At 33.3% G+C, this 25,745-nt stretch overlaps 1 protein-coding gene across 3 annotated transcripts in view; it reads left to right on the top strand.

The window, feature by feature from the left end:
- LOC148607703 (lactase/phlorizin hydrolase-like) overlaps positions 1–21,033 on the top strand; it is a 33,828-nt gene extending 12,795 nt beyond the window's left edge. The window contains exons 13-36 of one of the 3 annotated variants that reach the window (XM_088543981.1): positions 713–842; positions 1,068–1,246; positions 1,757–2,086; positions 2,649–2,779; positions 3,304–3,564; positions 4,039–4,222; positions 4,714–4,953; positions 5,556–5,688; positions 5,910–6,091; positions 6,633–6,962; positions 7,820–7,947; positions 9,002–9,259; positions 9,608–9,794; positions 10,528–10,755; positions 10,992–11,121; positions 13,420–13,607; positions 14,157–14,510; positions 14,887–15,014; positions 15,715–15,975; positions 16,339–16,522; positions 17,043–17,285; positions 18,503–18,629; positions 19,849–20,033; positions 20,396–21,033. In XM_088543981.1, coding sequence (XP_088400107.1) covers positions 713–842; positions 1,068–1,246; positions 1,757–2,086; positions 2,649–2,779; positions 3,304–3,564; positions 4,039–4,222; positions 4,714–4,953; positions 5,556–5,688; positions 5,910–6,091; positions 6,633–6,962; positions 7,820–7,947; positions 9,002–9,259; positions 9,608–9,794; positions 10,528–10,755; positions 10,992–11,121; positions 13,420–13,607; positions 14,157–14,510; positions 14,887–15,014; positions 15,715–15,975; positions 16,339–16,522; positions 17,043–17,285; positions 18,503–18,629; positions 19,849–20,033; positions 20,396–20,787 — 5,093 coding nt within the window. In that variant the 3' untranslated portion in view covers positions 20,788–21,033. Of the gene's footprint in view, positions 1–712; positions 843–1,067; positions 1,247–1,756; positions 2,087–2,648; positions 2,780–3,303; positions 3,565–4,038; positions 4,223–4,713; positions 4,954–5,555; positions 5,689–5,909; positions 6,092–6,632; positions 6,963–7,819; positions 7,948–9,001; positions 9,260–9,607; positions 9,795–10,527; positions 10,756–10,991; positions 11,122–13,419; positions 13,608–14,156; positions 14,511–14,886; positions 15,015–15,714; positions 15,976–16,338; positions 16,523–17,042; positions 17,286–18,502; positions 18,630–19,848; positions 20,034–20,395 lie in introns of those variants that run through there. The other 2 variants (XR_015914947.1, XR_015914948.1) reach the window with 2 other exon arrangements.
- Positions 21,034–25,745: the final 4,712 nt, after the last annotated feature.

Below are 25,745 nucleotides of genomic sequence, written 5' to 3'. Positions count from 1 at the left end.
AGACATTAAATTTTCATTTGACATATTCTTCTTTCATGACAATTCTCTTTATGATGATAATGAAATGCATGTGATTGCATTAACAACGCGCATTTCAAAAATATGCATTGAATAAAGAATAAAAGCCGTATAATATCAGCGTTTTGACGACAGTCCTAATTTTGTGCAGAACGTCGTATCTTATATTGGCGTTTTTGGTCATGGTCTTAACCCTGGTACATATACATCATTACCAGTGGCAGATCCAAATACTCATCTAAGGGGGTCTACGACAGCTCAAGACCCCACGAATCTCTTGGGAAAATGATTCAAAATCCTATTTCATAAATTTTGCAGAGCCCGCCACTAAGGCCCCATTATGGATATTATGCCTATAAATTACAGATCATTTAAATGTCATATACCATAACACTCTAAGGCACCCTTATTAGACCAAGGCACTTGATGAGTCTTCCTATCGGTTCAAGATTATGCACCTTCCCATAGTAAACAAATGCCGTAAAGTTGTTTATCAATGCTCGAGATCTTTTTGAAAGAAAACAAAGGGCTTGTGAAGGGTCGATACAAATCCAATAAGGCTAGTAAATGTTTTACTTGTGATAGACAAACATGCCATTTATGGGCTTAGACAAACTGACAAAAATGCACAATATACAATTGTGTGATAATATATGGTCTAAAAAAAATTAATTACTCTTCATTTTTTATACAGGATCAGCAGACTTTGTAAGCATAAATGTATTCTCTTCAAAATGGGTTTCACTGAACGAAGACCCAAGTGGAAAATCTGATTTTGAAAAAGATTTAGGTATCGACTTATCTACAAACAGAGAATGGAAAAGGTAAAATGACTAAATCTCAATCATGTCATTGTATTAAACATACATGTATCTTTTGACATTTCTCCTACACAATCTTACATAAAGACAAATCGCAAACGAATATCCTTGCACATGCTCAATTTATACAAGCCAAAAAACCCAAACGAACAAAATACAAACGAACAAACAAGCAAAATACAAAAACAAACTTTTATGTAATTCCGCTTACGTTTTTATTTCCTTTAGGACTTGTCTGGATGATTTGAAATCAACTCCTTGGGCTACAAGAAAATTAATCAACTGGGTTTACCATAAATATAAGTATCCTGTCTTTATATCAGCCAATGGTGTTTGTGACAATGGTTCCCTGAGGGACTTAGATCGCATAGAGTTTATTAGAGAATCGTTGAATGAGGTTTTAAAAGGTTTGTGACAATTACGATACATCATAAAAGCAGAATTATAAAGGAGATCCGAATATTCTGCCTAAAGTTCGAAACAACTTTGTGGATAACCCAAATAAAACAACTAGACATGGTGTTTTTTGCACTTGAGGAATAGTTACTTAGGTTTTATTCGAATGAATTTTTGGGGATTCCGTTTTTATTGGATTGCCCGAATTGTATCTACAACTTCTCTACCATCGCCATTATGCACCAATACTACCGTTTACTTTTTTTTTATTAGTTTTAACTTTTGCTTTTTGATATCAAGCCATTGAACATGTGTTCAGTTGGAATTATTTACTCAATTACAAACCGATGTGCATATCATCTGTAGCATTTTATGGTTCAAGGCCAGCACCAGTTACATGTAACTTGTAGTCTATTTGAAATTTACATTCAAAAGGTTTAAATACATTTCACTCAACGAAAAAAACATGAATACTATTGAATTTTCTTCATTATATAAGATCTTTTTAAAATTTAATTTAGCGATCAAACTTGACAGCTGCAACATAATTGGGTACTCCGTGTGGTCATTCATAGATAGCTTTGATCTCCAGTATGGGTATAACGCGCCGTATGGACTGGTGAATGTAGACTATGAATCATTGGATCGTGAAAGGAAACCAAAGGCATCGTTTCTGTTCTACAAACAACTAATCAAAGAACATGGGTTCCTTCCTGGATATCCTGGGAAGGGTGGGCGTGGAACTGCGCCTGCGTACGTTGACGAATTTTACTACGATACTTTCCCGGAAAATTTTGTATGGAGCTCAGCAACATCCGCTTACCAGATTGAAGGTGGCTGGAACGAAGGAGGTTTGTACATGTATACATTATTTAAAAGAAAACGGCAACAATGTATCTTTTTCATAACATTATTTTCATACTTCATGTACTAATAAACATTATTGTGGATACATGTACATAGCAAAACACTTCAATCTGATTGTTCATATTTCTTATGTGAACATACTTTCAGTAGTTTGATAATTACATGTATACATTACTGACGATATAGAAATGAAGCTCGTTTCTTATTTAAACACAACACGTACTAGCATGATTATCATGTTGTGGTATCTCAGCATTTTAATGATAGTCAGTATAACAGACAGCGTAATTGTTGAACTTATACATGTACGTGGTTCTATTGTTCATTGGAATTCACTACTTTCGTGTTATTCGTTTTTCTATGTGTAACTTAGTACTTTTTTGCTCATTTCTTTGTCCTTTCAATAATCGTTTACTTTGTTGTGTTTTCTTTTGTGTTTTTGTCGTTTTCATCTTCGATTTTACAGGTACTACTTTTTCTATTTTACATTGTAAATAATGTGCTTTTCCTGTTAATAACATTTTGTAAATGTCTTGCTTTCCGTAGGTAGAGGTCCTAGTGTTTGGGACGATTTTGTACATAGAGGTAATGTTGTAGCTGACAATACCACTGGTGATAAAGCGTGCGACAGTTACCACAAGTACAAAGATGATATAAAGATACTTAAGGAGATGGGGGTTAGTAATATTTCACAATTGTCAAAGCTATTGGTGACTATTCTGACTTCTTATGAACAGGTTTTTGGACCAGTGTTATAAGAAAGTACGTCGATACGTTGCCTAAAAAAGTTTTTTTTTCTTATATCGGTTTCTTGTGGAAAAAATACATGTAGTGAGTTTCTGACAAACATCTTATGATAGATTTTCATAATGTCGTCTAATTGTTTTTTTTGGTAGTTTTTACTGGTACATATATATTATTATTTCATCTGAACTTGATGTACCTTCCCCACAAAATTCAAGATTTACATATGTATTTAAGCTCGTGGCTTGGATTTACATAAATTGAATTGCATTTATGATTTGTTCTTTTTATTTTCACTTATTTATTTTTCGATATACATGTACCCTCCGCGGAAACGTTTTATTTTGAAATGCTAAGTTTTTCAGTAATTTATATTCACCAAACGCATTTTCGCTCACACACTAATACATGCATCAGCAAAATAGCAAAGCACACGAGATATTCTCGCTATTTGTAGGTGAATGCTTATCGGTTCTCCATCTCCTGGTCCAGACTTCTACCAAACGGGCTGGAATCAAGCATTAACCAAGAAGGAATAAAGTACTATAACAACTTGATTGATGGATTGATAGCTGAAGGTATAAAACCTATGGTAACATTGTTCCATTGGGATCTCCCAGCTTACTTGGAAAATAACTATGGTGGATTCCTTAATAGTTCTATACAACAATACTATACCGACTATGCAGATATTTGTTTCCGTTACTTTGGTGACCGGGTAAGAACTGTTTTAGTGTTCATATAGTTAATATAATTATGGTTTTCGGAGGTTATCCTAGGGTTAGGGACACAACTCTTACAACTCATTTGGACGTTTGTGTATATTTAGCATTTTACATCAATCTCATATAAAGATTTAAGTAACTTGGACTGATTTCATTGTGTTTCAAGGGAAAGATTGATAGGCTTTACTGAAATTGATTATGATACAAACATATCACTGATTTCAAGAGTTAAGTCCCTTTCCCTAGGTCTACCTCCGTAATGTGATGCATATTGTATTAGTTGCTATATTCCTAGTATTGTTTATGCATATTTATGGTTTTGTTACTTGTTATTTGTAGTATGGTAGTGCTGAGAAACATGTCATGATGATGTGAATGTATCTTATTCTTGAAAAAAAACATAATATCAAAGAGAATAAAATAATATAACCACTCTTTGTACTTTAAAGCCAATTTTATTTTGCAAGGTAAAATTATGGATTACATTTAACGAGCCTTGGATTACTGCTTGGACAAGCTATGGCGAAGGTGGAATGGCACCTGCTAAAGTCGGCAAAGGAACAAACACATACATCGCTGCACACAACATCATTTTATCTCATGCTAAAACTTATAGACTTTACAAGAACAAGTATGCAGCTAACCAAACAGGTGCGTTGCCATAACAGCAAAAGTATTGAAGGAGGAAATTTAATGTTAACTGTAACCGTTTATGATTACAAATATATTTAGGGGTATTAACACAACATGCCTGGATTTTTTTTAGTTTAAAACAAACTCTTGTGAACCCTTAAGTAGCACTCCAGATAAAAATCATGCAAATTCTGTAAAATGTGATAAACATAAAAAAGGCTACATTTGTTATTTTTGGTATTAAGTTACTTTATAGGTGAATATGATGAAATGTATAAATAGTCAATTCAATCTGTCTGTTCTTAAGGAGATCATGTGCATAGAAAATTCAATAGTTTCTATTGAATTTTAGTGTCATTTACAGAGATATCCTCCTTAATTTTGAATTCTACAGTACATTCTATAGAATTTTTATCTCCTATGAACAATTCTATTACGGTAATACATCTCGGTAAAACAAAAATTTACGTCGTTTATTGTACAGTGTAGTACAATAAAATATTTTTTAGGCGAGGTTGGTATAACATTAAATGTTGGATGGGGAGAACCAAAAGATCCTTTTAACCAAGATGATATCGATGCTGCTGAACAGGCCTTAGAATTTGACTTCAGCTGGTTTGCTCACCCTATTGTGTATGGTGATTATACAGAACTAATGAAATCAATAATAGGCAACAACAGTCTAATTCAACATTTTAAAAAATCAAGATTGCCTGAATTCACACCTGAAGAGAAGGCATTAATTAAAGGTTAGAATAGACGACTTTTGTTGTTTTCTTGTTGTATTGATGATTAATATGTGCGTCTTTTAAAATTTTAAAACATTTGAGACATTTATGACCGATATTGTTCATCTTTCTGGATAAAATTATATAATTTTGTACACAGCAAACAAAAATGATAATCCCATTCTCTCGACAATCTATTTATAATGTACAATGTAGCTAGTGTACTTAATTTAAATATGTTTTATTGAATTGGTATTGTAATGACGTTGGGTAAGCATGTGATCCTACGTGTACATGTAGTAAACACGAAGACAATACAAACACTTTTGTCTTAATTGCAGTAGTTTTTTTAGCTTGCCCAATATAAACTTTTTTGATACTCCCGAAAAATCGTCGCGGATTTTTATGTTACGCATGCACGTCCGGTACACAGTTTCACTTAAGAGAAAAGCAAAGTACTTCAATCGCTTAGTTGTTTATTCATGCTTTTTAATGGATGTAAACAATTTTTTGGGGTTAACTTTGGTAATATCACTTTCTAATTTAATTGATCTCACTGTCCACTGTAAATGCATGCATTCGATTTTAAACGTTTAAAGATACATTTTTTACCAATTATATAGGTAGTACAGATTTTCTAGGATTAAATGCCTATGGATCTACTCTTTTTAAAATGGGTCATTATGACATTGAGCATGACGTTAGTTACTGGGCCGACAGAGGAGTTGATGGTTTTACTGATCCAAGCTGGCTCGGGTAGGTAAACAAAGACACTTGAAGAACTGATACACGCTTCATTTTGGTTGCATGATTGATCATTTTTGTTGATTCAGAGTCAACATTTTATCAAGGTCTCACCAATTGTATTTTATCACTTTACATTGCCGGATATCTACATGTATAACTTAGCTTGATTTTACGGGTATTTGTATTTACTTGCCGACATAGAGTAATACTTCCAAGGGCTACTATTTTAGATCCGGATCAAGTTGGCTTTGGGTTACTCCTTTTGGTTTACGCAAGTTACTGAACTGGATCAATGTGACATATGGTTACCCTATTTATGTGACGGAGAATGGTGTTTCTGATAGAAATGGTTCTTTGCACGATGAACACAGAGTGAATTATTACAGGTCATATATAAATGAAATGCTAAAAGGTAAAGTTGTTTTTTTTTAAATTTTGTTGGCTTACTGATCTATGTTGTCAAAACAAAACACTTTCAAAGCCGTTTTATTGTATTACGAAAATTAGATAAATACTAGTAATTCAACACTGTCAATCTGTTTTAATCCGTTCCAGAAGTCAATGTCATATGTTTCGTTCACTGCAAATTATTAGTAGGTATGCTTTGATTGTGAAACTGCATGGATATCGCGGTTTGTTTTTTTTCTCATTTGTTTAAGACAGTTGCACCATTACAGATACTCCATGAAATGTTAGATTTTCACATTGACGTAAAATTGCATACAACATTATTATTGCCATTGTTCAAATCATTTGCCATATGTGCTTAGATTTTAACTGAAAATAATATAACGTATTTTGCAATTTTTTCTATTCTTCGAAGTTTGAAATACAAATAGAAACATTGCAGGTTTAATATCAGCGTTTATATATATTAGAAAATAATCGAGAGTGATAAAACTTATGTACTGACATTGCGTTTTGTTTTATCTATTGTGTTATTTTTTTCTCAGCCATAAAATTAGATGGATGTAACGTGAAGGGATATACCGCTTGGTCACTGATGGATAACTTTGAATGGAGACAGGGATATATTGAAAAGTTCGGCCTTCATTATATTGACTTCAACGACCCGGACCGTACTCGAATTCCTAAACTTTCAGCATTGTTTTATCACAATGTAATCAAAAACCATGGCTTTGTCGAAGAATCTTTTACTTCACCAGGAAGATTGCCTAAAATAGAACTCGAAGATGAATTTTATTACGGAACATTCCCTGAAGACTTTGACTGGGGCATAAATACAGCAGCCTACCAAATAGAAGGCGGTTGGAATGCTGATGGTAACAAAATAAGAAATATGTATATTGTTTTGCTTTTACAATACTTTTGTTTTTAAGCCTGTGGATAAATCTTTCAAGACTTCATAAATGTAACCTTCACAATGCATACTGTCTTTGAGTGGCACTTTTACACTATATAGCCGTCTATAGTCATACCAATAATTTACGACAAACCCATAAGCAATATTGTATTCTTTATGATATTCTAACAGTTGCAACTGAAAATAACATGTACATGTAACATACATAAGACATGTACTGTTAAGACAGGTTAAGGATTTGAAACTTATTCACTTAGGACTAATGAAGTAAAATAAACTTGATTGATTGGAGAGTTCATTTCTATCAGAACCATTGTCTCATAGTCGTTGTATATATCAAATGGTAACATCTTATCTGCCTATGTTATTCCGGTTAGAAAAAATGAAGTCCGGTTGATATTTCAGTAGTAAAGAAATAGATGGATCCAGGGGAGGGTGAACAGGAAGTCGGAATCCCACTTTTGGAAAATTTGTTAAATCAAGCAAATTTTAGGCAAAATGAAATGAGTAAATAATAGACTGGAACTCCTAATTTCAAAATTTCTAGATCCTTCACTGATATATATATATATATATATATATATATATATATATATGTAAATTCTATAGTAACTGTGTATTGTATTACTGTAACACGAGGTATTATTTGAACTCCTTATTAAAAAAAAAAAACAAACAAACAAACAAACAAACAAAACTTGTTCCCTCTTTTTGATTTTTGTTTTATTTGTCTTTTTCCTAGTTTATTAACCTTTGTTTGGTGTGTTGTATTGTGTACTGAAGACTTTCCGTTTTGTTTACTCTTGTTTTCATTAGGCAAAGGCCCTAGCATTTGGGATCAATTTACACATGCAGGAAGAACAATTGACGGTAACAACGGCGATGTATCTACTGACAGTTATAGGCTGTACCTTAAAGATATAGAATTACTAAAGCAGCTCAAAGTAAGCAGAAGCCCCACTATAAATGTAGTTAATGGTCATACTGTGCTTATATGTTCTTGATTTAAACAAAACATGTTTTGAAAGTATAAATACTTCCTTGTTTACTTAACTGTAAAATTCAGTATGCTTTCAAATAGAACTTGAAGAAACTGTGAGCAATGTTCCCGAATTTTATACCCTCGTTCTCCTATCAATTGAACTTAAAATATATTGGATCAAATTCCACTCAGTGGGCACCTCTCTACGTAACGGAAGGAAGGAAAGAAGAAGGAAAGGCAGACTCCCCTATCACTGTAATCTCCCACTCGAAGTGGGCGTTATGATAAGGATTTTCTTGCCTTCGTTTTAGACAGAAGAGATGAGATTGTAGTAGTTAGAAATAAGAAACATTTTGATTATTTATTGATTTAGTTTAAGTTGAGGATGTGAATTCCTAGCACGAAAAAATATCAGTTTTATAAAAAAATAAATTGATTGATTGATTGTTGGGGTTTAACGTCCGAGCAGCAATATTTCAGCTATATTCAGACAATGAACATGAAATGGATGTTAAAATGAACATGAATGATGATGAAATGAAAAAAAAGGGATGTGACACAAGGATAATAGGGTCGACAAATTTAGATTGCCACTAGAAAAAGGGAGGGATGGGTAAGGTCGAGCAATTTAGCCTCCTGTGGCAGAGCGCAAAGGTTCCTACTCCTATCGAATACCAAAGCAGGGTTTTTTTAACGTGCAAGGAACGTGGCATCTTTCCCAACACGGTGCACCACTATGGTTTGCGGTCAGGTTTTCCGTATTATAGCCTGACAACCCCAGCATATAACACGCCAGGGGTACCTCATTCCACCACCTGGGGCACACATCCCAGTTGCTCTGTGGGCAGAGCACCTAGCTCCCAGCTAGGTTTCTGAGCACTATTTAGTCGCCTTTTACGACAAGCTTAGCGCTGCTGCAGGCCTATTCTTTTAACAACCGGACCTGCACAGGGCATATAAAAAATAGTCTGTCTTATTTGATGCCGAGACCTTTAATATAACGTTTTATTTTCAAGGTTAGCAGTTACAAATTTTCGATAGCTTGGTCACGGGTTCTTCCTGATGGAACAACAAACTCGATTAACAAAGCAGGAATACTTTACTACAGACAGTTGATAGATGCTCTCATAGATGCTGGGATACAGCCAGTTGTTACACTAAGCTATTGGGATCTTCCACAAGTCACATTAAATGCTAGTGGTTGGCTTAATGAAAGTACGATCACACTATTTAGTGAATATTCTCGCTTGTGCTTTCAAGAATTCGGAGAACGGGTAAGAAATGCAAATTCTGAATTGTTTGCTCCTGACTCCGGCTATGATTTAATACTATATAACCAATATACTTGTTTATTTTTTCCCTATGATTTGACTTAACCAATTAATTATCAAGAATACAATAAAGAAAAAAAAATAGATGCTAACAGAACACGTGTAACAAAATGGACGATTCTTACTTTTACTGTTAGTCTATATAAAAACTGACATTATGTGTTGTTAATATAATAATAAAACATATACATGTATCATTTAAAATGTGTTGGCGTGCATGTTTAAAAGAATGAATATATTTCTGAAATGAAGAAAAACTTAAAAAGGTACATTTATAATGTTTGTGAGCAGGTTAAAACATGGATAACGTTTCACGATCCACAAAAGGTGGCTTATGAAGGTTACGAGACTGGGACAATGCCACCAGGAATAAGAAAACAGGATGGGACCAGTGTTTACGTTGTTGCACACAATCTTCTAAAAGCACACGCAGTAGTTTACAATATGTATCAAGAAACATTCAAAGAGAAACAAAAGGGTACTGATAAGTATTGTTATTCACAGTTTACCGACTCGTGTGACTGTAGAATATCTTCGTGATTAATAATATTAAAAATAATAATAATTAATTATGATTTGTTTTATTCTGAGATTTATCGAGTTACTTTCAACATTGGGAATATGTATACAAAGTAATTTTTGTAGTTTGAATGAAAATTGAAATTGGGGTGGCGCCCTTCGTATTGAACATATTTTAACTTTTAAACACGGGTTTTGCGACTTAAATGTGCCATAAAATAATTTGTTTGTTTTTATTGTAGCAGCAGCAAAAAATCAATCAATCAAACAAACAAACAAAACAAAACAAAACAAAAACAAAAACAAAAATAGACAAAAAAAAAACAACAAAAAAAACAACAAAAAAACAAAAAAACTAAACAAAAGTAAACAAACAAACAAACAAACAAACAAACAAAAAACAAACAAGCAAACAAAAGAAGAACAAACGAATAACAAACAAAAAATCATATTATTCAAGCACTTGTTATGAGGCTGTCTGTTACTGTTTGAACATTGTTGAAACATTCTACAGTTTTTGAATACCGTATTTTACACAAATGTTTCTATTCTATATTCTTAATATTTATAATAATCAACATCCCATGAATGATTGATCAAACAATGATATTTTTTCTTTCTGACATATCCTTTAATGTTGAGCTATGAAGGAATTTCGATAGTTAGAACCGCTGTTATTCTTTCATTTTAAGGTCAAGTTGGAATTGTTCTTGGTACAAAATGGGCTGAACCACTCCGACGGTATAGCCCGGGAGATTGGGATGCATCTGCAACAGCTATGGCTTTCGATCTTGCCTGGTTTGCCAATCCTATTTTTGGTAATGGAGATTATCAGGAAAGTATGAAACGTAATGTGAACAAACCAGGAGAAATTCAAAGACTTCCTCAGTTTAGTGACGAAGAAAAAATGGCACTGAAAGGTACGCACACTTTATTACTTGAATATTCCTGACCGTAGATGTTAACTGTAACTCAATCCTTTCTTTTTTCCCATATCTTATTTACAAAGGATATGATAACCAAATGGTATTTTGTATAATTTTACGTATACATGCACATGCTTAATGTTTCCTAAATGTTGTGTTTAATGAAAGGATATTTTGTTTTTTTTTAATTTTGGCAACATTGAATTTCTCCTTTTTATTTTTACTAATAGGTTCCGCAGATTTTATGGGATTGAGTCTTTATACAGCGATTGCAGTGACACCTTCAACACCAGCAAGTAAACTTAAGGGAATCAAAAAAGATATGCTGGTCGATTTCTTTGCTAAAGAGGGATGGAAAAGGTTATACACTTTGTCTACATGCTTGTTTTAATATACAGTGAAACCTGTCTAAACTGAACCCTGAAGTAACCGAAAACATGCCTACACCAGACAAGTTTTGAAGTCCCATTGTGTCAGTTTAAATGCATTTTGAACCTGGATACATTGTATACCTTTCCAAACCGACCGAATTCTACAGTCAGAAAGAGGTTCGATTTAGAGAGGTTTTACTGTATATTATGAAACATATGAATGATTTGAAGAGAAATTGAAATACATAGAAAAATATAGTTTGGTCTTTAAAACTGATGACACCACAATGTTACTAATAACATAAGTATATCGATAAACTGAAAGAAAACAGTATTTACCACACGAAAATTTTGTAATTACTAGTTTTGAAGTTTATCATTTTTTTCGAATTTGACCAAACACCCAATATTCTTTTTTTTCATATCCGTCTTAATAATGAATTATGATTTTTGCAGTTTTGAAAAAAAGGAAGCGAATGTTTCATGGTGTACAAGATGTAGTGTTACTTTGTGTGTTTATTTTACTAACGCGAAACTAGTGACAATTAGCATATCACAAAAAATACTTTCCTGTATCGGAAGTTAATTCGGCAATGAGTTTCCTAAGGAGTAATCAAGGGAACCAATGTTATAGCGGTAATAAAATGAATGTAATCCAAGGACAAAGACCAGACATGGAAGACAAACATACACAACAAAGAACATAAAATAACTGAAATCATACATACAAAGTTCCGAAACAAATGAGCAACTCGGACACCATTAAAAACTGGGAGCATGGACCAGGTGCACCAGTAGGATAAGCGTTCTCTGCTTTTTCAAGAAACACCCGCCGAGTTGCTCATTAAAAGTCATCAAGTCCTGGGTAGTCGAAAGAGGAAAGAAAAACTATGAAACGTTGAACAAATCTGTTTTCATAGCGCAGATGGATACACCGTAACGAATCACGAGTTCATGCTGAGGACCATAAAACGTCTGTAGTGATGACTTCAATCTTGCAGCAACATAACCCTGTTCCAGAAGTCTATTTGTTAGAATTCTAGCTCGATACAAAACGTCTGCGTAGTTTTGGCAAGCTCAGGCATAACGTACGAGTTGTGATATGAACGTTCCATACGCAGGTGCTGAAGGGATGTTGATGAAAGGAAATTTGACAATTCTGAATGAAAAGTCATCACGTTTGTCGTAAAGTTTGGTCAATAGTTTTCCTTTACCGTCGATTTCTTGTTGAAAAACGCGTCCACCACTCTGAACAAATAAGTTGTTGATTAAAAATTCCAGCATTTTGTAAACATTTTCTTCTGTATATTTGGAAGATGATTTGGAATTATGTCTTACAAAGTATGAATTTTTCAGGATCCACATTGAATTAATACCACTTTAAAAGAGGTTTGGTGGTACATTTTTCAGATCCAGCTATGTAACGTTACTGTATTGATTCATGTTTTAATCGAGTACATAGCTATAGATCACAATCATCGTCCTTGGTAGAGAGGCCAAAAGAGGATAGCATAGATTTATGGTTTACCACAATCTCTTCTTTGGAGAGTGTGGTAGCAGTGTAGGTCGTATCACTGCTACTATTCTCTACGCCTACCTCTGTTAATAAACATTGGATGTAAAACGTCTTGTCGTCAAAAACAATGTTGTTTTGGGTTTTGTCTGCTGGTACGACAACATTGTGATTATGTATAGTAGACAATGTTTTTGCTACATCGGCGTCTTTGAAAACTGATGTAGCATTGACACTCATTGACATACTTAAAACTTTCATTCCTTTCAAAATTAAAGACATCGCGGCCTTTAACTACCCTGACAGAGAATCAATATCTTCTTGTTCTCGTTTTATCAATTTTCTTGCTTAGTCATCTACGGCATACATAAGAACTTTAAAGTTATAATTCCAATTTATGGAGCTTGGTTCACGGTACTTGGGACCTTTAGAAAGGATATTACGCAGAGGTTCGTTTTCGATGATGGACAAATCTCCCGAAAAGACGTGACCGGAAGGACCATATTTGAATTGAGAAATTTTGCAAGAACAGTCAGGTGGTTTAGCCTTGAAGTCCTCAATCTGGTTCTGCAATAGCCTTTTTTAATTGAAAAGTTTGGATGCAATGGATGAAATATAGGAATATGTATTTGTATGGATTTGTCTTTGAAGTATGGGGCAATTTAGTTGGTAACGTTTTTGTGATGGAGGAGGTTAGCCAAATTCATAGTATCTAAATGTAGCTTTTGACATAACGCTCTAAGATATAATTTCTGACGATTCTTACTCCAACAGAACTGATTCCAAAGAAGAACGTTATGAAAGTCAGTTTGCTGTTAGAAAAACCTTGAATTGGATAAAAGAAATGTATGGCAATATACCCGTTTACATTGCTGAAACAGGATTCAGTGACACAAATGGGAACATCCATGACGATAAGCGAATTGATTTCTTTAGGAACTATACAAATGAAGTTTTGAAAGGTAATCTGAAAAAAAACATAATATATTTATGTTTTATTTAAGTAGTTCAATTAAGAATATTAAAAAAAACTTCGTTACTATACTAGTACTAGGTGTTGAAATGTTGTTTGTGTTTTAAGCATGGGGTTAATGTTTTGGTTATTGTAAGATCATTATTTATCTGAGATTCATGTTAACCATTGTATAGCTATTTTTTCGAAAAAAAACTCCAACAAAACAACATGTACAGTTTTGACGAATTCGAAAAGTAGATGTCTATAAGTTCCCTACCAAACTCGGTGTTAAACCTCTCGTTTTTGCATACTAGATTTGTATACGTACACCGGTAACAGCTTTGCGGATTTTTAATGAATAGCTAGCATGCCCTGTGAACGTTTTCCATCCTGTATATAAGAGGTGCAAAGCTTTGAATAGATAATATACCCTCTCCGTAGGAGTTTGGACTATACGAGGTCTATTTATTAAGCAACAAATTCTGTGTAAAATGTCGTAAAGTAACGCAACAAGTTTTTTTTATTTATATATATACAACTGTCATTTTATTTTCAGCTATTCGTCTTGATGAATGTCCTGTTAAAGGATTCTTCGCCCATACTCTCATGGATAGCTTTGAATTTGCAACTGGTTATCATGAAAAGTATGGTCTGTATCATGTCGATCAGTTCGATCCAGACAGGAAGAGAATACCGAAAGACTCTGCCTATTTTTACAGGAACCTGATAACGACGAATGGTTTCTTCAAAGAATATAGTTCTGCTCTGCCTTTCCCAGCCGCAAGGTCTCCACGCGATACAAATAACCTACCGATGATAAATGATTTCTATTACGGAACTTTCCCTGATGATTTTGCCTGGAGTTCTGCAACAGCGGCTTATCAAGTCGAAGGAGCGTGGAGTGAGGATGGTACGTTTCGTTTATGTTTTTTTGTCTTATGTATATACTCTTTTTAGGTGCATTCATTTAACAATGAATGTTGTCTATATTTAGTAAGTTATGAACATTTCACACATGTTCAGAGCGGGTGTGAGTAATTTCTATAATCAACACAATATTTGCTATAAAACGTTTTAAACATAAGTAGTACAAGCCCGCAAACAGGGAAACATTTGCATACAACAAAGACGCAATACAGCTCAAATGATATATGAAACTGTTTAATTATTTAGAAAATTGATAATAAATTCAATTTAACCGACATATGTGCTTAAAATAACATATGTGGTGTAGCATGTTTTATATCATATATTCATGCAGTTTTGTGACACAAATTTAATTTTAGGTAAAGGACCCAGTATTTGGGACGTCCATTCTCATAATGGTAAAGTTGATAACAAAGATACTGGCGATGTAGCTTGTGATAGCTATCATAAATACAAGGAGGATATCAGAATTATGAAGGATATGAAAGTATGTAACTAACAACCACGTTGTTCATGTGTTGTTGCAATGATTCAACATAACCAGCAGCAGTAGTTTTCTACGTATCTGATGTGATGTAGAGACATTTTTGAAATCAATATATTTAGAACATTCTATTACTTTTTTTACACATGAAATATGTTCACATACTTATATTAGCTTTATCTTCATTATTCACTGACATATGATTTCCTAGCTTGCCTCTAATGAAGTATTAACGTAAATTGCGACATTTTAGTGTCGGGTTATTTCAGTGGTTTCCTCCCCCGGAAGGTATGTTTTTTATGGTGCATTCAGGTTTGGTGGTTGCCAAACATTTTCATTTACAGTTCTAGCAATCACCATTTAAGAAGTTAACTTCCGGCGCTTTTAAGACATGTGCCAAATACGCCAATATAAAAATAATAAAAAAAATTCTAATTTATGGTACTACAATTTTTGTTCATGCAAAAACCTAAAAAAATATTATATATACATTTTGAATTTACAATCGCTTTTGTTTCTGTATACCAATCATACGAAGTTTGATGAATTTAATAGTATATTGATAGTAAATGATTTCGTTCTTATGCATTTTTTTGTCTACTGTTTACAATAAAATGATGTGCATTGTTCTAAACAATAAATTCTGCCTATCACCAGTGCTTTATTTGAAAAATGTTTAAATTTTATTTCTAATGAATTAAAGGTTACACACTACAGATTTTCCATATCATGGCCACGAATTTTACCAGATGGGACCAGTAGAAAAATAAACCAGAAGGGGATTGATTATTACAATAGATTGATTGATGGACTAAAAGCTGAGGGCATTGAACCAATGGTTACTCTTTATCACTGGGATCTACCAGCAGCATTACAGAATAAGTATGGAGGCTGGTTGAATGAGACTGTAGCAGACCTTTTTTCACAGTATTCCAGGATATGTTTCAGAGAATTTGGGGATCGCGTAAGTTCAAATTGAGTATTCAGTTGCTTTTATGTACACTTTGTATCATTGTTCTTCTGATTTAAAATAATTGTGTTAGATAACTGAATATACTTATTAAAGAGAATTGAAGTATACAGTTTATGTAATGCCGTAAATAAATAAATAGATAATATTTTGCAAATATTTATATATAAAAGGTACTTTATGACAACAAGCATTTAAATGAATGGAAAACGTTTATTGACATGGCAATCACTCCTTTGAATGACAATGAAAGTGATTGGTGTTCATGTATTGATTTTGAAAGAAAAAAAAAGAAAACCAATAAAATAAATTTATTCGACATGATTTAACCAGTAATATACACAAATCTTATCCCAGGTGAAATTTTGGATAACTCTAAATGAACCACGTGTTGTTGCAACTCTAGGATATGGTGCTGGTACGATGGCCCCAGCTATAGGTGGACCGGGAACAACAGTTTATGTTGCTACTCACAATCTTATAAAAGCTCATGCAAAGGCTTATAGAGTTTATGATACAGAGTTTAGACATACTCAGAAAGGTACTCTTTTTCATTTGTTTTCTTTTTGTTATTCTCACTTACTTAGAAGTAATCATATTTCTATTTTTCTTATTATACCCCGCTTGAAAAGCAGTAGGTAACTCCTTTGAAATCGCTTTAAAACTGTCACAGATTCTTTACTTAAATTGCTTATTGGGTTTTCCCATAAGGTTTCTAGAGAGGGGAACCGGGGATCAACAAGCCTTGCTAAGTGTTTTTTTCTAATTTTGTTTGGGGGAGGATGCTTATAACTTTTGTACATATATACGTAATTTCAATAGTGAATGGTTAAAAAAATATTAATAAGACTTAAAATATTTCATAGGATGATATTTGGTTATTCTGTCTTAAAATTGGGTGTATCTTTCTATGAAATCTCTGTCCTACACTCGCAAAATTGAGAAATTGCAGAAAACACATGATATCGGTACCACCCATATTGAAAAGGGTATCTTCAGTTGTACTTTTATATCTTCATGAAAGATGCGTACATTTTAATGATCTGACATATTTTTTTTAGGACAAGTAGGGATAACCTATAATTTTCACTGGCAGGAGCCAAAGAATAAATTTGACCCAGCTGATAATGAAGCATCTGAAACCGGAAATCAGTTTTTTCTCGGATGGTATGCCAACCCTGTTTTTGTTAATGGGGACTATCCAGAGATAATGAAAGTGAAAATTGGGAATAAAAGTCAACATCAAAATCTCACGATGAGTAGACTTCCAACATTTACAGAGAACGAAAAATGGTACATTAAAGGTATGGAGCAAAACACATTTATTTGCATGCATCATTTCAGTTTACACACGCAAATTTTGTCCACGAATTTTACTTGATTTTTATATGATCTGCACTTGAATTAGGCACATGAATATTGTGACTTGAATGTTCACTTTGTATGAACGTGATACTTTCCAATCAAAGCCATGTAAGTGATTTTATTTACACTTCATGTTAAATTCGTATGAATTGCATGAGAAGCTCGATACACATAAATTCAAAGTAAACTGTTTTTATGGTTTTTCTTCACAGAAAATTTTGTTATATATGTTATAAACTTTGTCATTTTATCAAACATATTGGAATCTAAGTTTATGAATTGCCATACTTAACAAATTAAAAACAACAAACTGAAAATCAGAGTTTGCATTTTACATGTTAATCTTTTGATTCAGGTATCATACGTTTCGAAAACTTAATTGGAAACAAAACATTTGATACTATTTGATAGTGTTTTGAAGACTTATTGACTTGTTAAGATAATACAACCGTACTATCTTTTATTATGTACTCGTTTGTAAGTTAGATTATACCACCAAAAGGTAGACATTTTTAAAGATAGATGTAAAATAACTGTTCATCTTAGTGGGTTGCATGCTGATTCTGTTTATGTACTTTTGGTTCTTTCTTCTTTGTATGCTTTTCTGTGAAAATATTTCTGCACCATTGATATAAATACTTCTTTGCATTAAAATTTACATAAAAGAGATGTAAAGGTAACAGCATTTCAATATCATATAAAAAAACCCCCCCACTTTTTAATGTTTTTGTTTGCGTGAACATCTAGTAAAACTCCCTGTCTTTGGTTATCAGAACCATGAATTTAAAAGAAAGCACGACTTACTATATAAGATAACAAATACATTAGTGTACAAACCACATGTACTTAAACTCGTACATTTTAAACATAAACACTTTATAAAGGATAACAAAGTAAAGTTATTTAAAACAGTGTATATACATGTAGGCATACAAGTTGTTAGTACCAAAAGTGGACGAGACACCTGATTAACCTGATACATGTACTGACTTAACAATGTTTTTATTACAGAGTTGATAACGGAAAATATATCATTGATTATGTTGTTGCTGTGAAAAGTAAACGCTTTAGTTGAACTTAAATTGTCGTTCTTACGGAAATGTCATGGCGTAAAGAAATAATTTACTATGGTATATTTGTAATTGTTTTAATCTAGGATCTGCTGATTTTATTGGGTTGAACTATTATACATCTGAAATTGTCACACCAAAAACTCCGACCTATAAGGTAGATTACATAGAAGATACAGATGTAAACGCTGTAAAAGATCCATCTTGGATTGGGTAAATATCATGGTAGAAAACTTAGCCGATAGTTATGGAACGCAGTGACTGTTGTATGATATGTTCGGTGCTTTAGATAATATACTCAGTATTTTTTATACGAGTTCAGTATTTCTTTTACATTATATTTAGTATTTTCGACAATATCTTCAGTAGTATTTATTTTATGTTCAGTGGTTTTATTATTATATGCAGTGGTGTTTATATTATGTCTCCTACTTGTAACATTAAATTCAATGCATTATTTGTTATGTTCAGTACTTTCGACATTTTGTTCGCTGGATTAAATTTTGTCAGCAGTTCATTTTGCATTGTTTCAGTGGCTCTGGTTTACTTTACATTCGGTAGATTTATCAATATATTTAGTAGTAGTGTCAGTATTATACTCTGTTCAATATCGTTTATGTTCAGTGGTTGTATAATTATGTTTTTTATGATTATTCACAATTTGGAAAACTGATAAAAAATTTCGAATAGAAATGAACTTTGATATTTGTAACTAGTGATTTCTTTCTGGAGTCTGCTTAAGTATATATAAGAATAACCTTTCATAAAGTAGAGTTGGGTACATTAGATTGTACAAGATAAGATCGAGGATGACAACTTTCGAAATATTTTGTACACCGACATGGCGTGTGGCCAACTGGTGTCTGCATTATATATGAACATATATAGCAGGGTCTAAAAAAATTCCCAACGATGTTAGAACTGTCAAACTTGCGTCTCTCAAATTAATATTATACAAACGTCTCAGAATATGACGACTTTATTCGCTACACTGCTTCATTGGATCAAATTGATACAGGGAAGACAAAGTAAATATAGAAGGGTCTGAAAAATTCCCAAAGCAAATGTTTGGTCGTTCCCTAAGTAGGATTCGAACTAGTACCGCTGTGACATCTGTGGCAACACCGCCTGCACAAAGTCCAGCACACTAGACAACTCGGCCAGCTAGGCTATGTGAAATACAACTTTCGCTGGCCGGGTCATTCCTCTTCGTAGGATTAAAATGTTTATAAAAAATAAATATGCATACAGTATTGTAACAAACCCTAAACAGTCCCAATTTCATTCATTTAAGTCTTTTTATGCCCCAAGAAGCCCGTCTTTTATTGACAAAATGCATCAAATGTCAGCAATAAATGTAAACAGCATTTCCATTGAACATATTTTACACGTAGATTGATTTTCAAGAGACGTTTGCTAAACATATCTGTAGGTCAGGATCTTCGTGGTTAAAAGTTACGCCATGGGGCCTGAGGAAAGCTTTAAACTGGATGAGAAATCATTATGGAGAAGTACCTATTTATATCACGGAGAATGGGGTATCGGATAGAAACGGGAGCTTACAAGATGACCATAGAATATATTACTACAAGCATTATCTGAACAATCTTTTGAAAGGTGGGATAATAAAATGCTAAGAGATATCTTACATATTATAAAATTACCAGATATGCGTGCAAGTCAGTACGATGTGTGTTCAGATTGTTAATATGATATGAATTGTACATGAATGTTTACATGTTTGACTGATATCTTATACATTCAGGTTTAATTAACCAATTTTTCAAGGTTAATTTTGAATTAAAAAATATAAATGTATAAAACTTAATGCATAAAACACTTACTTAGTTTTCCACCAAAGACACTTTTTGAGTTTTTGGAAGTTCTTGTTGTGTTTTGAAAGAACGAATTAAAACTATTTGATAATCAGTTTTGTCTTGCTGCATAATTGAATACATTGCATCTTCTTGTATTTACAGCAATACACATTGATGGAGTCAATGTAAAGGGATATACTGCATGGTCTCTTATGGATAATTTCGAGTGGATGAGAGGATATTCGGAACGTTTCGGACTACATTATGTAAATTTTAGCGACCCAGCGAGACCAAGAACCCCAAAGGCATCTGCAAGGTTTCTACGAGATTTAATTTCAGACAATGGATTTTTGCCGCAATCGACTGTTATGAAAACAACAAACGTCCCTCTTCTGACAACAAAACAATCAGGTAGTGCTTCTCTTCCGGTAACGGAACAGCCCGTTCTAATACGGACATTGGCACCATGTACGTCAAATGGATGCAAATCGATAATTTACAACCTAACGTTGTGTTTAGTATTATTAACAATGTTAATTTTTATAGAAATTTAGTTTTTTACTGCTGTCTCACAAAATAGTGTTTCAATTGTTTAAATTTTTCGAATACTTTCAATTTGTTATGTGCCTTAACACACAGGAATATATGTTGAAGGACTATATATCTTTGTAAATGTGATTTAATTCCAATGTTTTTTGTTGGTAGATTTATAATATTATTTGATTTCATGAACATTTTATAAAACTAATGATGTGTAGACATGTTTTTTGTGCGAAAAAAATAAAGATTTTTGAAAATCCTTTGTATCTATTTTGTTGAGTATACTGTGGTATAGTGATGTACCAAAAATTGAATGTTTTCGGGGCATATTAATTTTAATACGTAATATACCTTTTTTAAATTCCGTTGCATGAAAGTTAACGACCAGAAAAAAAGCTCAATGGAACCTTGTGTGGGTTGTCAGCTGCAGATTTGCAAAAGCATATTAGATATAAATGAAAACGGATTCCGGTTGTCACGAAAACATCTTTTATCGAAATGCTTTTTGAGTATTTTGTTTGGAAATTGTGTTGAACTTCCACGTAGCGGTTTATATAGATACATAATATTAGTATAATGAAACAATCATAATTCATGCATATTCCGTTTCGAAATTGACAATTGTCGTGGTGTTAAAGATAGGTAATCACCTTTACGTGCAAAATCATAGATGAGTTCACCCAATGTTTCTAAATGCAAAAATACTAATTCATTTTGCATATTTTTGTTAACTGCACGTGTGTGATGAAGAATTCTCTCAGCGGCAGCATTCACTCCAGTTGCAAAGGAAATTCAAAATACTTAATTGCTACAAATATGGAAACTTTAGTCTATCTAGTCTGCTTTTTCCGTCATTTTATAAAAAAAAAAACAGAAGACATTTTAACAAAACATTTTTTAACTTGTAATTAATATCAAAATAACCACATAGCTTTTTTTGTACACATCTTACAGTTGAAATTGTGGAATCTAAGTCCATGTTAAGTTTCTATGTGAATTACTTTATTTAACATGAATTATTAATGGTTTTTCCTTTTTATGTGAAGTATATCCTGCCCCTGCTCTAATCATGTTCTTGCTTATAATTCACATTTCTAGTTGCAATGGCCGATTTGGGAACATTGAGTTCTAACTTAGTCTCAGTTCTCAGTCTTAGTTATGACTTATGTTCTAAAATTCATCCGTTTGTTACTCTATTTTCTTTTGTAACAAATGTCAAGATTGTTAAGGTGTCTTCAATCTCATGCTCCCACTTTCAAAATTGTGTATAATATAATGATACTGGTGTTCGATCTCCTGTCCGTGCTTATTTCTCTCTGGACTTCACTCCCTTCATACTTCATTCAATTGCGAAAAGGGGTACCAATTATGACAGGACAGTTGTTAGAAATTTTTGAATATAATTATTAGATTATTACTCATTTAAATTAATTAATGTTATATGAAAGGAAAACTTTAAAACAAGTTATAGATCAAAATAATAATAACCAATACACAATGAAATTCCAATGGGGAAAACATGATGATAAACAAATTATAACCACATACTTGTATGCAATCAAAGAGCATTTACATGTACATATTTTCGTGGTTAAGGGAAGACTTATCAGTTAGTCGATCCTTGAATTCCTGGATTTTACAACTCTTTCATACAAACACAGCTAAAATAGGATATTTCCTCTTCTTCGAGAATCAAATTTAGTGGTTTACCGAACCTACGAAAATCACGAAAATTGGTACCCCTCGAAGAATAATATTCACAGTACATAAACAAAAATAACACAAAAGGAAAATGGGTGTACACATTCATATACATTTAAGAAGGTATTACTAATAAAAATAACAAAAAGGGAGAAATAACCAGATATAATTTAATTATGACCAAAGGCATAAAAAGAGTTATTGATCAATAGATAATTGTTTTGCATAATCATTAGTTAATCTACGGAGATCGGGAATGTTTTAGACAAGGAAGAACTCAGAACTATGAGAAAGTATAGTTTTCAAGATATTGGCGAAAAACTGCTGAAAGCATTATTTTTCGCCCGTCAAGGGTAGTTACTCTAACAAGATGTCCGACATCTTTGATACCTGTGCACCTTTGCAAGGCTTATCATAAGGATCATTTCAGCAGTTGAAAGTATTTTTTCTATCTACCATAGTTTTCAAGATATTGGCTGAAAACTGTAAAACAAACCCCGTAATTTTTCACCTTTCAAGAGCAATATGTCTGACAAGGAGTGGTCCGACAACTTTGATCCAATGCAGACGTTTGTAGGCCTCATCAAAAGGATCATTTCGGCAATTGAAATAATTTGGCTGAACCTAACGATTTTGGAGATATATGAGTAAAACGTCTGTCTGACCTTAATGTTTTATTTTTAGTAACAGCGGTCATGTAATTTACCGGATAAAAAATCTAACACATCAGTTCTATGCAGAATACACAAAGGAGCATTCATACTAAGTTCGGTTCTTATTGGCCAAGGAAGACAACGACGATTACGGACGCCAAGAGATGGAAATAACTCACTTGGCCTGCGACCAGGTGAGCAGAAAACCGCATTTACGACTCAAATATCAAAATCATAATATCGCTTTAAGTAGTTCACACAATAAATAACAAAGATCTTTCTTTGGTTTTGTCACAGATTTTATTCGTACGGTACGTGTACCTACGTGTACATGAAGTCTTAATGTAAAAATTCGTCCCTTAATTATGACGATTTTGCAATTTACGTCAAAAATACAATTTCAATTCTTGGAATTTAAAATTTTGAAATATAATTGATTTGAGCCTGTCACTTTTTTTAAGAATAATTCAGGCATTTCTTAATATAAATAACTGATAATGTGTTTGTGTTTTATACATTGTAGCTTATATTTTACCTTCTTTTAAAGCAAGCCGTTCATTGTCTTATTATCAATACCCATTTGCCATTATATTTCACAATCAGTACCCGGCACACATTTCGGTTGTCTGCTACATTTGAATGAGGCATCACTGTTTATGTCCGCGACAGACAATCTTTCATCTTTGACTGATATGTTCTTATATTGAAAGATACCCTTTACATTTTATTTATATCAAGTTATATTTTTTATCATACCCCCAGCGTGTGCGTCGGTTTACAGTGACCAGGATCTCGTACATTGTGCTTCACGTCTGTTCTCAAAATTGTTTGTTTATTCCCTATGAAGATTTGGGAAATTGTCATTAATTCATGTACTGTGCATCAACATGCTTTTTTTGGACTTTTCTTTCATTAAGTTTGTGTTTTTCTAACAAATAGGCTTCTGGAACAGGGTTATGTTGCTACAAGATTGAAGTAATCACTACAGAAGTTTTATGATCGTCATCATTAACTCGTGGATCGTTATGGTGTATCCATCAACACCATGAAAACTGATGTATTTAACGGGTCATAGTTTTCCTTTCCTCGTTTGTCTACCCCAGACTTGACTTTTTATGAGCAACTCGTCGGGTGTTTCTAGAAAAGCAGAGGACGCTTACCTACCGGTGCACCTGGTCCATGCTCCCAGTTTTAGTGGAGTCCGAGTTGCTCATTTACTTTTGTTACTTTGTATGTATGATTTTAGTTACTTTATGTTCTTTGTTGTGAATGTCTGTTTTCCATGTCTGGTCTTTCTCCCTGGATTACATTCTTTTGATTACCGCTATAACCTTGGTTCCCTTGGTTACTCTTTCAATGATATTAAACTGATGTATCCTTGTCTTAGAAATATGCTATTGATTATTTTAAAAGTGCTCACATTTTTTCCTTATAATAACTTCTGATTTTTTGACAGAAATGACACTGTTAACTTAACACCTTGATTTTCACTCCGAATGGTCTTTGGCATATTTTTAATAGCTTTGGGATCGTTTTACTCACACAAATGGAAGACCGTACATTATTTGTAACTGAATCGTCTCTTATATCGCTATTTATGGATGGTTATGCTGTATACTATAGTTATATCCAATTACGTTTGGGTGAATATGTATATGCCTTATTGTCGAATACTTATTTAGCAGTAGGCACAACTGACTGTACATGGCACATGTTAAGAATTGGGATGGAATCAAAATTGCGAATAAAATGCTATTTTAGTAGATACACGAGGTAGGAGTACAGCCACGCTAGTTATTTATTGCAGTAAGAGGCCCTCATTGACCACATATTGATTTATTTTACAAATGATAACTCAACCAGCTTAAAAATCAGTTTTCCTGTTATTTTATTATTGAATAGCGCTTATGATAATTTTATAACAACTTGGAATTCTTCTAATTTTTATTTAGAATACGTTGCTTTTATGCCTTGATCATACTTTCAAGGATCGCCTTGCCGGAAGAGCTACGGATTCGCCATAACTCGTAGCGATCTGTATTGCCCTGTAACTTACCGTATTCTATCCGTAACGGTTCGTAATGATATGTGGTAATACTTGGTTATCCGTGACAAGTTTTGAACACGTTCAAAATTTTACCACGGAGGAAACAATCGTAACACAGCACTACTTAAACGTATAAGCTCGTACTGACCCGTTTTAATTCCTATTAAAACCGTATGAATCCCTTACAAATTCGTATATTAGTAATTGTCAAGGACTTGTACGGTTACTTACGAATAAGTACGTACTAGGACGGCTACACTACGTTATTGCTAAGAATTGAGTACGGTGTTCTACGAATGTATAACGGAAAGGTACGACCCCATTGTGTTGAATCACTGATTGGGAAGGACCAAAACGGTTTCCCAAGCATTTATTACTATACGTGTGTAGTACGTTGCATCCCGACCGACAAAATACGGATTATAACAGTCCAGTGTAAGCTCAACGGAGCACTGTCATAAGAACATGACAACACTGGCAGGCATCAAACTGCCACCAAACTGACACCAGAAGTTTGTATAAATGACCTGCACATTTAGTACCAATGATAAAATATTTGTTTTATCGTAGA

This window comes from Perna viridis, chromosome 9 (genome assembly GCF_037379345.1).
Source record: "Perna viridis isolate PV_CMFRI_1.1 ecotype Kerala chromosome 9, ASM3737934v1, whole genome shotgun sequence".
In the NCBI taxonomy this organism is placed as follows: Eukaryota; Metazoa; Mollusca; class Bivalvia; order Mytilida; family Mytilidae; genus Perna; species Perna viridis.
The sequence above is the reverse complement of the archived record's forward strand: the minus strand, read 5'-3'. Positions and strand labels throughout refer to the sequence as shown.